Here is a 13018-nt window from a genome sequence, read left to right as displayed (position 1 = left end):
AGCGACTTGGAATTTGGTTGCAGAGTAATTTGTACATCAAGGATTTGATTTTTTTTCCATCTGGTAAAAATACAACCAAACTGAGACAAAGTACTAAGAGTTTAAAAACTTGGGATTTGCACATGATTACAGAAAATTGTTGGTGGTAGAACCTCTCATAAGCGAGTCAACACTAGCCAGAATTTCACTGCAATTGCCACTCGGACACACTGCAGCCTCACCACCAGCCAAGCAGCAGAGCCCGCAGAAGGGAGACGCTGCTGTGCTCTTAATGCTTATCATGCCCCCTCTGGGCTCACACTGTAGAAAACTAATGGGGAGGAAGRCACAGAACTGGGACCAATTAGACAAGACAGGCAGAAGAGCTTGGCCCAAAGAAAGCCTCCAGAAATCGGGAGTTCTGAGTTTGAAACCCAGACCTTCGAAGTCTCGGCATCCTGCTGGTGTAAGCAACACCTACGTAACCCATCATCAAAGTACTTTCTCTCCTCTAGAACTTCTCCATCTATAATCACTACGGATTTACTGTAAGCTCAGTTAATGGAAGTATGCAGTGGGTCTAGAAAAATCCCAAACCTGTGACTTTCAAAATGATGGCACATACTGTTTAATGACATGAAACACAATACACTAAAGCTTTAAAGTCAGGAATTCAAAAAAAAAGGGGTATACAATGCATTATTTGGCYGTTTTTTTCTACGGAAATCCTAATTCATCCAGTCCAGGGTGCATAGAACCGTATTCCAGATCTGTGACAGGTTATGAAAGAGCTTTGTCTTCTGGACACTGGCCTCATTCAATGCTAATGCTGGAAGGAATGTATAAAGAAAAAAAGAAGAAGAAGAAGAAAAAGATGGCAATTGGGAGATGAGGAGGGGGCCAGCAAACCAGATAATCTGCTGACTAAAAAGCAGCTGCATGTTGGCCCTAAAATTAGATTGCAGTCCTGCCTGAATTGCACAGTGCCTATGGTGCTGCACAAATGCTCTCTTGCACACAAATACAGATATTCTATTGTAATCTACATTCTTACGCTGTATATTTATGAGTGCACAACATGAAACRTGGGGTTTATGACCAAGAATAGTCACAGCTGCAACTACAGACAATGAAGTCAAACTAAGCACATAAAAAAATCAAGACAGTTTTTTTTAATTGTTCATCTAATGTCTCCATTTTCTATTTATAAAAAGAGTCTAATGATCTTCTTGACTGGGTTGTTAAAAAAATATTATAGGGATAAGCTTCACAAAAAAACATATTCGGTTATTAATTCCCACTTCAAAAGAGGACTTTGATAGTATGCCACAAATRAGCTTCGAACAACCCACTGAACGTGGAGAGAAAAATGTTAAATAATTCTTCAATAAGGAAAACTGTCTGATGTACACATTGCACAAATTAGAACAACAGAAGCATGCAATACCTATAAAACCTGCAAAACAGAATATGAAACACATTTCCTCTTCATGAAGTTAGTGGAATTAGAAGAATAACCTTAGCTCCTGTATCATTAGGTAAGTTCTGACTGTTGCAAATTTGTACCCAAAAAGGAAATACATAYACATTAATGTCTGATTAGACAACTAACAAGACCTGAAAATGTATTCTAAAAATTARAAGTAGTAAATTATTATTTAAACCACCAATGACAATTATCAAGTTGMTAACTAACCAGTCTCATAGAAACCTTGATCAACTATGTAATGAGAAACTGAAATTCCATTAAGAGGAGGAAAGATACTTAACATTTTGCCTACAGTCGAGGTTTATAGGTTAGTCCAGGTTATATAAGTTTCAGTGACACAACTGGTCCATTAAATACATAATCAACATGAAGGTGCACCTGTCAACTTCCACAAATCTGTCCATCCTACTAACACAAATGTGTTCTGAGGAATRGCATACAAGAAAACCTCCAAAAGTTGTGTATACAAAAGAAATAGTACAAAACAGTTTATTTAGAATAACCGTAATGCATCACAGCCAACAATAAAGATTTAATAATTTGCTTAAATTTCTGCCAAAAAAAAAAAAAACAATTATTTGTCAGAAAAGTAGGAAGGATGTGAAAGAGGGTAAAATAAGATCAATAAAGCTAAGGGAAAAAGTTGGTAAAAATTAAAAGTAGATATAGAAATATAAACATTGTCAAAACYCCAGACATAGCATGTTGTCAGAAATATGCCAGATTTGGGCATACAGGCTCAGCTCCAGAGAGAACAGCTTCTGAAGTTACAGACAAGTTTAGAGCTATCAACATCATATTTGATGGCAAAGACACTGCTGTGTGCATCAGACATATTCCCACAGCAAAAATCTATGCATTTCCAGAGCACCTGATTCAGCACATTTCACAGATTCAAAAGCTTTTCTTTTTCTTTTTTTTTTTTTTTTTCCATTTGAAAAAGCACAGTAAGGTGAAGCTTACTAACAGAAAGTAATCATCAAAATACAGAAAACAAATCACTGAAGCTTATATCATGAATTCGGAGTAGAATAATGCCTAAAGCACAAAATAACAAGACTAGGGGAAAAAAGTCATTTTCTTAAAAAAGGAAGAAAGAAAAGATATATAGATAGACAGAGAGATAGATACAGATACAATTGATTGTTCTATTTATGCAGTATAAAGAAAACTGTAGCAGACTTGTTAAGTAGCCCATTTATGTGCCTAAACATTTGGACTAATCCATCAAATTTGCACATAACTTTATAACTTGTAAGTTAAAAAGCTACAAATACAGAAAGCAACTTAACCTTGGAAAACACAGATTCAAACTTGAAGTAGGAATATTAGCAAACTCTAGAACTGAAATCATTTTCAGCAGTAGTCATACTAAAATTCCAGTATACAGTAGTTCACCCTAGTTGTAAGTAAAGAGAATAGTACATGATAAAACATTATGGGCCAGACTTAAAACTAACATTGGTCTTTTCTGTATATGAAGATGTAGAAGGTTGTTTCTCAAGCTCCTGTACTGTTGGTTGTGCCACCATARCTTTTATTTTTGTAACTAACTTTAAAAATATCTGAAAATTGTTTAAAATAATTAACTTATTTTTGTTTTTTGGTTATTCATATAAAGCAATCTAGGTAATAAAGTACCAAAACCAATAAACAAAATACGCATCAAAAGTATGAAAAGTCATAAACTAYACAAATGAAAAATGTAGATAAAGAAACTCACCAAAGAAAAACTAGATGGCAGCACCTACCTATTTTTCCTAATTTCACAAGTATAAACTTCAAAACAAGATATGAAGGCTGAAGTTTAACTGTCTGAATACTCAGCTTAGAAACATCTAAAATTATTTATAATCTCTGAAAAATATAGTAAATGCAAAAAAAATCCATGTTTATTTCACTGACTTGTAATACATGGCTCCAGAATTATATTCTTCTAACAAGATTAACTGAAGTTCCATGCAGTTATAGCTCTTGCTTTCTAAAAAAATCTATATCTTAACCAAGATCCTATAACAGATAAAACTTTAGCAACATTAATTATTTTTTAATATTCAGCTAACATTAATTTCAATAAAAACTAAAAAGAAACTAAAACATGTAAAAAGGTATTTAAGCAATTATACACAGTTAATTCAAACTAATGTTTTACTTCAACATTCAAATATTTTTCTCATTTCATTATATTTTTTCATATAAACTACATATGTTATCAGAGAAAAAGTATTCACAGCACAACAGATACCGTACTCAATGTATAAAAAGAGCATAATCATCTTCCATAAGACTAAGTATTTCCATGTAAAATGTGGGAAAATAATTACAAAAAAGAAAGATAAGTTTCTGTTAGCTGCAGCAGCAAGAGGAATCTATATTCACAACGGAAAAAACGTTGAGTCCCTTTTCCTAAAACACTGTAGTTAGTATTCCCCTCCCTTTACAGTCCTCTATTCTCTCATAACAGGACCTAAATTAAAATTAATTTATGGTATTTTACATATTCATGCTTCTTTTTAATACTTTAATTACAAAAAAACATAAAGACACTAAAAGATCCTTAAAACGTCCAATATATCTCCACATTACAGGTGCTTCTCCTAACTACTGCTTTCTCCGCAATATTCAGATTTTATTTCTCTCTGTTATTTTCAGATTCTGATTCTTCTGATTGACTCCGTTTCACCRCTCCTCACTGTCCTTCAGACACTGCACATCCTTTTGTGACATATTCCCATGCTCCAGAGCTTTCTAGCTTGGCATTAAACTGATCAGAACCAAGAATCTTCCTGCAACGTATCTGCTTGTCCTGACTAGGCAATTTTCCAGAGTTCCACTAGGAACCGAAACACAAGGGTTTTATTCATATTTGACAGAGCAACAATTGAGAGTAGCAGAAGTAAAYGTCTAATCAAAGATTACCCCACTAAAGAGTCAAGAAGAGAACTCATCTTTCCTTCAAAAAGGATTTCTCTATCTTCTTCCAAGAACCTTATATACATTTGTCTCAAAGGCTATATACCATTTGCTTACATCCCCTACCTATAATTCCTAAAAGCCACAAAAAACAAGAGCAAGGCATTAAAGTCAAACAATAATTTAAATTGCAAAGACAAGCATTCAAAATGTAAGAAACACCAGATGTGTTTGCTGTACGACATCAGTTACGTGCCTTGATCATCTAGCTGACGCTTCTTTCTTCGTACACTCGTCATGCAAAGTCCATAATTCACTGCATACGTATGGAAGAGATTAACRTAGGATGAATGCAGAGTTATTTATCTAATCTTTCTGAACTTCTGTATGTTTGATGCTGCAATCTAAATATTTTTTTAAAAAACAAGGAAAGAAAAGGAACGGCTGTATGAGCTCCCTACAAATGTAAATACTGTTAGATACAGGTATTTGACTTCTGAACCTTCAGCAATGTGACATGTTTTTTCAACAGGTAACAGATAAAATCACTGTCTTTAAAGAAAGTGTTATGCTGAGACCATATGCTGAATCCAAGCAGAGCAGACTACACTTTCTCTATTTCAGCGACTTTCATTGCTCCTAGACAAAGGTGATGCTTCCCTCACAGTGCTGTCCTGGAAGTGAGCACAGCTGCTGGAGATAGAGGTATTTCCACATGCTCGAGTTGCATTCACTTTCTCCCAAATAACTGGGAGATCTATCAGGACAGTCATGGAATACGGGATGAAAACTTTGTTACGCTATTAAGCTGAGGAAGTAAGGTTAGAAGACAGTTTGGACAACTCTCTATGTATTGGTCAAGCCAGCTCCATTTAAAAAYATTTAAATTATGTTCCTTATTCGTCCTTTCTTTTCTCCCCCACCTTCCTTTTTTGAGAGGGGAGGAATTACTTGTTTGTTAAGGTGACAGATGTTCAGATACACRTTTCTGGTAATTTATCAAGCCATCTTTCTTGTCCTTTTATATTATCCAGCTATTAGTCAAAACAATTCTTAAATGAGCTGCCAAAAGTAACTGACAGCTTTTGCGATTTCYGTGTAACATTATTTAATGACCTGTGCTTTACATCTAACTGCATAGCTCATAATACTGTTTCTTAACAAAATAATTATTTAAAGTGTACATACAAATTCTAAGTATAAAGCTGAAAACACTTAGTAAGCTGAATAACTTATTTTTGACACAGCRTAGCAATCAGGGCAATCCAAATAAAAGTAATAACAACATCTATGAAGCATGGAGGCTTTGGCTTTTCTGAGACAGATCGTACATTCTTAGTAACACGCTATTTCCTAGAATGCGCAAAGTAGACTGCAAATTTCCCACCTATGTCCACCAAGTTTTGTTTCCCACTAAGAAACAAAGACAGTTTTCKCAGGGTAAGACACAAGCTCAGTGACTGAAGTACCTCACTAAATTTTGCATACTTAAACCCTCCTGGATTTTAATCCAAATAAAGCTATCTTAAAACAATAAAATAAAAATATAATATCAGATTTAATGAGTTCTAACTAGTAAAATACCAATGATTCCACTAATGCAAAGGATAGATATCTATTTGATGTTCTAGAGGTTAAAACGACACTGCCTGCAATGTTTGTCAATCTTGTGAAATACTTCTCAGGACTCAAGCAGTGAGTGTTTATATTCTGCCTGTCTCAAGCCAATAGCACATGTAGTTCGTCTGTGCTTCAGTCACAGTAGAGACTAGGACTCCTAAGTTTTGTACTTTAAAGACATAAAACACGAGAAAAATTACTTTCCATATTTTTACAAATTTTTACTGCAAATTTGAATTGACAAACTTTTGCTTTCTGAAATCAGAATTTTATGCTGAAAGAGAAAAAAATCAGTTATCAACTTACTAGAAGAATTTTTTTTGGTATACAATCAGTGCTTTAGAACTTTATTCTTTTTCTTGAGCAATCATAATGGTTACACCACAAAAAAAAAAAAAAAAAAAAAAAAGGCTTCTAAAAGCTTGGCATAATATTTATCATCAGGCAAATACCTCCAGAACAGCAATGTAAAGCATCTGGTTATAAGCATTCCACTTAGTCAGATGAAAGTCTAATTTTGATATAATAAAAACCTTCAGAACTTAAACATTTACAATCTGGCTTTAAAACTTTGCCAACATTTTAAAAAATATTTTAAGGTCAAATATATACAAAACTTAAGCAGTGCAAAAAATGAAAGAGTCTGTAGGAGACATGCAGAACCATGAAGTAAAATGTACACTTTTCCAAGGACTATATTTAATCATTTCTTATCGTTATTAGTTACAGCAAATAAAGAAATGATGCAGTGCTAGTTAGGCAGGTGTCACACATCTGTCAAAGCTGAGGAATCTTGACTAGCTACAATACCATGATTCTAATCCTACAATCATAAAATATTTAAACTATTGCATCTTTTAAAGCACTTGCCATTCATAACCCCTTCCTACTTTTTTCTACTCTCAACAAGCTTTTTAGCCCTCACAAGTATAAAGGAATATCAATAATGCGGTGCAACAAGGTATCTGCCTTGGGCAGAACACTGCACAGTTACATCCTTCTAAAGCCAGAAATCATTCCCTCAGCATTCAGACAGCTCTGCAACCACATCAACAYGCGGTGTCCTCACAGTTGATCTAGCAAGTTAGATTACAGTCTTTCCTCTACAACCTGAACTGCTTCATGTAAGTAGAGAACAGCTGTCTGAGGCCAACATGATCAGCTCCCAAACATCTGCTGCACACACATCTTTAAGGCTGACTTTCAGACTGAAACTAATCTTCCAGAAAACACTGAACATAGGCAGGAAAGCAGTCTACTTACATTTTTGTGTGCTTCCCCAGATTCTATGCACAATAAAGCTGAATTCAGTATTTTTCAATTTACAGACGATTTGTTAATATGCTATGAATGCTTCCACTCTGAATTTGAATTCTGCATACTAGCCACAGTTGTTAAAGTTATGTGAAAACTAACAATATGAAGCAGAAACAGTTGAAGCTAACTCACTCATTAACAGCCTGACCTCGTATTTTTGGTACAGCCTCACCCCTCAATCTCTACTTTGCATTTATGCTATACACTCATCTCAGAATTTGTTGCTGGAATGTTTGCTATACAGTCTCTTGGTGCCACCAGTAGAAATCTGATTGTATTTATCCACCAAAAAAGCCCACACAATCAAATACAGACACACTAACTGAAAGGAGAACTTGTTTGAATTTTTGTTGCTGCCAAACTAGTCATAAACTCTGGAAATTAACATAGGCTATACTTCTGTTTATTTTTCCTAAAATACACTTATGTTCAGAAGATTCTGCAGGTCTTCCTTTCCTTACAGGCATCACAAATGTAAATATTCACCAGCTGCCTTTTCTGCAGAGAATTCTTATGTATTTCATCTAACAATGTTTAGCCTTTCTCTGCCAGCATAATATTCTTCAAGTATTTCCAAGTTTTTTTTTCCCTAAAATATATTTGGTTGAACTAGTTTCTTCCTAGATAACACTTACGTCTGAAATTTACTTTCCAGTTGGCTACTCTGTGTTTTAGATTTATTTTCAATTCACCAATTTTATTCCAGCTTCCTACATTCCTGTTCTCTCCTAAAATGTTTATAATTGCTCTTAGTCTGAATTAAACTAAACAATCTTTTAGGCTCTAAATATATGTTACACCATACAAAGCATATAATGCCCTATCAATCAAATCTTTAACATTGAGAAATATGCATTTAAGTTATTTCAACAAGTTATCTAAGAATCAATCAAAAAAAATTTAAAGGCATTTTCTTCAGCTCATTTTATTCAGAATTATCTATACATTCACAAAGACCTTAAGCAACACTAACTTAACCCTATCATTAAGTCACAGCTGGCCTGTACTAACATTCAAAAATGTCTGCATCTACATTTTAGTAAGATAGTTTGTCTCAAGCCCCAAACAGCCCAAAATTTTAAACCAAAGCAGATTACAAAGTAATTCAAAAATGTAACAACATGCCTTCACCCTGGAAAATAACTTCAATAACGTCTGCTTTTTTCAGCTCAGAATAGGTTGATGTAGGAAAGCATACTATGCTGTCAATTCACATAAAAAAAAAGGAAACATAGCCAAAAACTCAGACACAACTCAAAGTGTAGATAGATCATATCCAAAGGTGGATCAAAGGAATCAAACCCTTGTTTTGAACAAGGAGAAAAGTTAATCGTTGTAAAATCTGTATTAATGAGCTTTTCCTTTTTCTTCTTTCTAATGAAATTTGACTAGACRGTGCATCCGCATACCACACTCAGAAATCAGAATGATTCTGATACAGAGGAACGGCGTCAGTTACTGAATCAGTGGTATATATTCCAAACTAACTTCTGGCTATGACTGAGCCTCCAATGAACTCACAGTCCAAATAGGGTCTTGAAAGAATCTATAATGTAGATTTTCTCAAGCACTTAAAAAAAAGATCCCAGGCCCCAGAAAGAAACTAGAAACTGCACTGGACAAAATATTTCCTGTTTTCAATAGAAAAAGCAGGGGGAAAAAATTAGCAAAAACATATGGACTAATAGTATGCAAGATAAAGGAAAAGGTAATCCATAAAAGCAAAGTGAAATCAAACCAGACATACCTGAGTTGTTGATAGGCGAAACACTGGGCCACTTGTGGGCACTGAAAGTCTGGGTGAAATGCTGGTAGGACCCTGTCCCTGTGTTTGTACTTGAGCCTGCATTTGAGCCTGTGCTAGAGCCTGCTGAGGGACCATGACAAGCTGTCCAGCATCTGTGCGCACCAAGACCATACCTAATGGGGATAAAGTAAGGGTAACTATAGAATAAATAATATATTTATTCATATATATAACATATGAAGACCATCTAACTAAAGAATACAAATTAAAATTAGAGACCTTACTTTTCTTTATCTTGTAGCTTTCTTTTTTACTCTGGTATAATAAAAGATTTTATTTCAAAGAAGAAAAGGAATCTCTACTAACAAACAAAAATTATTATACAATTCAGGTTGGAATTCCCACAGTTGTATTTTATGGATAATAACAGTGAAAAAAACTGATAACTGGCATGTACAGGAGTGCAGAAATATTTAGAGGTATAGCTACAGTCAGCAGGACAAAACTAGAGAGAAACATTAATAAGAATAAAATATAATGACARTCCAGTAGCTGAGAACAGAATTCAGTATGAGCATACCAAGGAAAATGACATGAGAGCTTTACTAAAACAGCTTATGGGGATGCATACATGCAAATATTAGGCCAGACATTTCTAACTATATAATTTTCAATACTTAGTGTTTGAGCATTACCAGGTAAGTTTGTTATCCACCATCACTGTATTAGGAAGCACTACATATGGTCTAGGTATCACAAAAATAGTGTCATACCCAGAGAACCAACACAACTACTCTTCAACACAAAACAACTGAAAAGCAAACATTCTAGCAAAACACTAGAGGAATTACTTTAAAATTGACTGCCAAAGGACGCTGGCAAAAAAGTGTTTTCCAAAACTTTCTGGTTATAAACGAGCATAACTTCTGATTATTTTCTAGCGATGCATTTCGCAGGAAGAGGCCATCCACAAAACACAGTTAGTGCCACGAAGCTTTGCCCTTAGTGAGACTGGCCTACGTTTTCCACAATCAGCAGATCAGAAAAGGGGAGACAACAGCTAATTTGGCCCCCAGGCCATCTGGAGCTTTACAGTTACTGAAGAGCACAGCAAAGCATGTAATATGCTTATTCTAGTTCACTCAGAATTAAGAAACAGTTCTCCAAGCAGATTATTTCAAGAAAAAATCCAAGTTAGTTCCAGAATACATTCTAATAATTTAGATGCAAGCAGTTTACAGTGCAATATCACAGTGGAACAGGACTATAAACAACAAAACATCTTGCCACTTGCTACTGAAGAACCAAAAGGTATGGATTTAGGAAATCTCTGTTATGCTGTTGGTAACATACGGTGAGTAGACGACGATTCTGTAACTGATCATGATGTACAAATTGCTTCATATATAGATTTTTCTTACTTCTCAGGGGAAAATAAGGAAGGTAAAAGCATATACCCATTTCTAATTATCAGCTTTTGAAAAAAAAGAAAAAATCTCAGTAAATAGACAGGATTGTGAGGATAAAGAAATTTGAGCGCTATTGTATCAAGCAAATAACAAATTCCAAAAGCACCTTCCTCCAAGAAAATCTTTTTTTCAGTCTCAGACATAGAAACACAAGTCCTGATCCTGTGGTGAACACGTGTGTGAACTACTGTGCCAATAAAATGTCTCACTCACCTACACTTACATGCCTCCAGCCAACCTCAATTTCTAAAAGCACAGACAAGCAGAAAATCAGTGTCACTGAAGTAAGAGTTCTAGAAATCCAGGTTTAAGGTAAAAGGTATAGAGAGCTATGGTGAAGATGACACGCAAAAGATACAATCATAACTCTCTTTCAAAGCCCAGAGAGTAATTTTTAAAAGAAGAATTTTAAAAAAATACATATAAATTTTTAAAAACCTAACTTTTGGGGTCTGTTAGCCCTTCAAACACCAAGCCTTAGAGCTTACATTTGTAGAAAACTCTGCAAGCAGATGATTATTTCATATATGCCATTCACTATTTCTAAACTGTCTGGACACAAGTAGTAGTACATTGCCCCAACTAGTCAAAACAGACACCACTTCTCTAATTATGTTATGAACTTTAAATAAAACTCCTTATAGGCCAAGGACTAGAAAAAGCACATGTTCTATTTATACCAAACAAATTCACATATATTTTCATAATTTCTCTTCTAAATTTGTAAAATTGATTCTGAATAAAAGAAACTGAATGGAATGGTCAAATTAATGCAGCACATGGTAGACAGTATCAAGAAAAGTTGCAAGTATAATTACTGCGCATAAATGTTCAAACATTCATTTTCATATGTTTTAATTCAGTTTGGGGAACTTTAGGTTTTAATTTCTTTTACCAAGCAATATGTACAAAACATTCATATCCTCAGAATCCAACTGAATTACTAGACTGGTAATTTGCCTATTTATCAGTCCCATAAAGATTAAATACCCARTTTAGGAGCTTGTATTATATACTCAGATAACCTACTCTCAAAAACCGATTCTATATTTCTTTAGACAGAAGTTTACGCTATAGGAGCTAAGTGTGATGTTTCAAAATCACTTATAAACTATTCACTAATCTAAAGATAAAACTGAAAAGTTTCCACAGTAGTATAACATTTTCTAAATATATGACAAGATTATGGTTTTCAAGGGCTCCATTTTCCTCTTATGTTTAAAGGAAAAATAGCAGAATAAAGTATTGACACAATCAGCTTGGGAAACTGAATGGAAAGATTAACCATGGGAAATCAAAGGCTAAAGCTAATAAATTTTAGTTTAAATAGTAACAATTTGACTTTTACATGCAACTTCTTATATGTTTTAAGTTAATTAGGTCTTCATGAAACCACAGAGCTTTTATCTGATTGGAGCATTAGAATTCGCAGCAGAAGTTTCATGAACTATGGCCACATACACAATTAGTTAAAATAAAGTTAAATCAGAAACAAGCTTTTACAGTATCACATTTTTCACTCCACCTACCTCATTAAATATAAGGTATTTTAGTGAAAGAATTGTTTCACCAACACATGTTGAAAGAAAGAAGTTATTTCTGACTAAATGTATCTTCAGTATCATTACATTAGCAGTATAATAGAAAAAAATACTTTAAATGTTAATTAATCTGCTAAACCGTGAAGAAACAAAGTTATCAACTCTTCGCAATAGAAGTATCCAGTTAGAGGAGGACTGTGATCTTCAGAATTTCAGAGCAGAAAACATACAGTTAAAGTAGGAAGCACTAGGATGAAAAGGCTCCATTCTGGTTTGCTGTCAAGCTTTTTAACTGTATGTTCTTAACAACAAAAATCAAGAAACTAAAAGAAGAACAAATAGGCTGTAATAGTTACTTCAGAGTAAGAAATACAATTCAGTGATGCAAAGACAGCCCAGAAACAGTAGGGAATGGTACAATCACATATGCTGAAATGGGGGGGGGGGATTAACTTGTGCAAATTATCCTGGATACTGTCACCGCCTTGGTATCAAAAACCTCTCTGAAAACAAGGTAAACTTCTTCTGTGTTTAGAGCAGAAAAGAGAGCAAAACGCATACGGCGGGACTCCTCGTTAACACTTTCCAGCCGTGCCCTCGAGCACCACCGCTCGCGCGCTACCACGGAGCAACTCGCCGCGACGGCGGCCCCGCCGCCCGGGGAGCGGCAGGCAGAGCCACCCGCGAGCAGGAGCCGGGCTCCCGCCCCGCGGCGGCCGCCGCCGGCACCCGCCCTTCGCTCTGCCCTCCGCTCCTGTCCCACACACCGAGCGGCGGGAAAAACCGACAACTTCGAAGGCGCCCGGCCAGGGGCCAGCGGAGACCCACGGGCCTGCAGCCCCACTTACCCGGCGGGATGGTGAAGCCCGGGGGCAGCTGGATCGTGGTCTGCTGCGGCGGCCGGACGATGAGCTGGGGGGCGACGATGCGCTGGGCCGCGCCC

General features: G+C 35.6%; 1 protein-coding gene across 1 annotated transcript in view; it reads right to left on the bottom strand.

Annotated features, from left to right (window-relative positions):
• LOC146596467 (transcription initiation factor TFIID subunit 4-like) overlaps positions 1–13017 on the bottom strand; it is a gene marked incomplete at its 5' end in the record, with an annotated part of 149308 nt that extends 136291 nt beyond the window's left edge. The window contains 2 exons of the mRNA XM_085303728.1: positions 9066–9238; positions 12924–13017. Coding sequence (XP_085159854.1) covers positions 9066–9238; positions 12924–13017 — 267 coding nt within the window. The remainder of the gene's footprint in view (positions 1–9065; positions 9239–12923) is intronic.
• Between the last annotated feature and the right edge of the window lies 1 nt (position 13018).

Source organism: Rhea americana, unplaced genomic scaffold, assembly GCF_003343005.1.
Source record: "Rhea americana isolate MKP2758 unplaced genomic scaffold, rheAme1 scaffold_20, whole genome shotgun sequence".
NCBI classification, from domain to species: domain Eukaryota; kingdom Metazoa; phylum Chordata; class Aves; order Rheiformes; family Rheidae; genus Rhea; species Rhea americana.
This window is presented reverse-complemented; position numbering and strand designations above follow the sequence as displayed.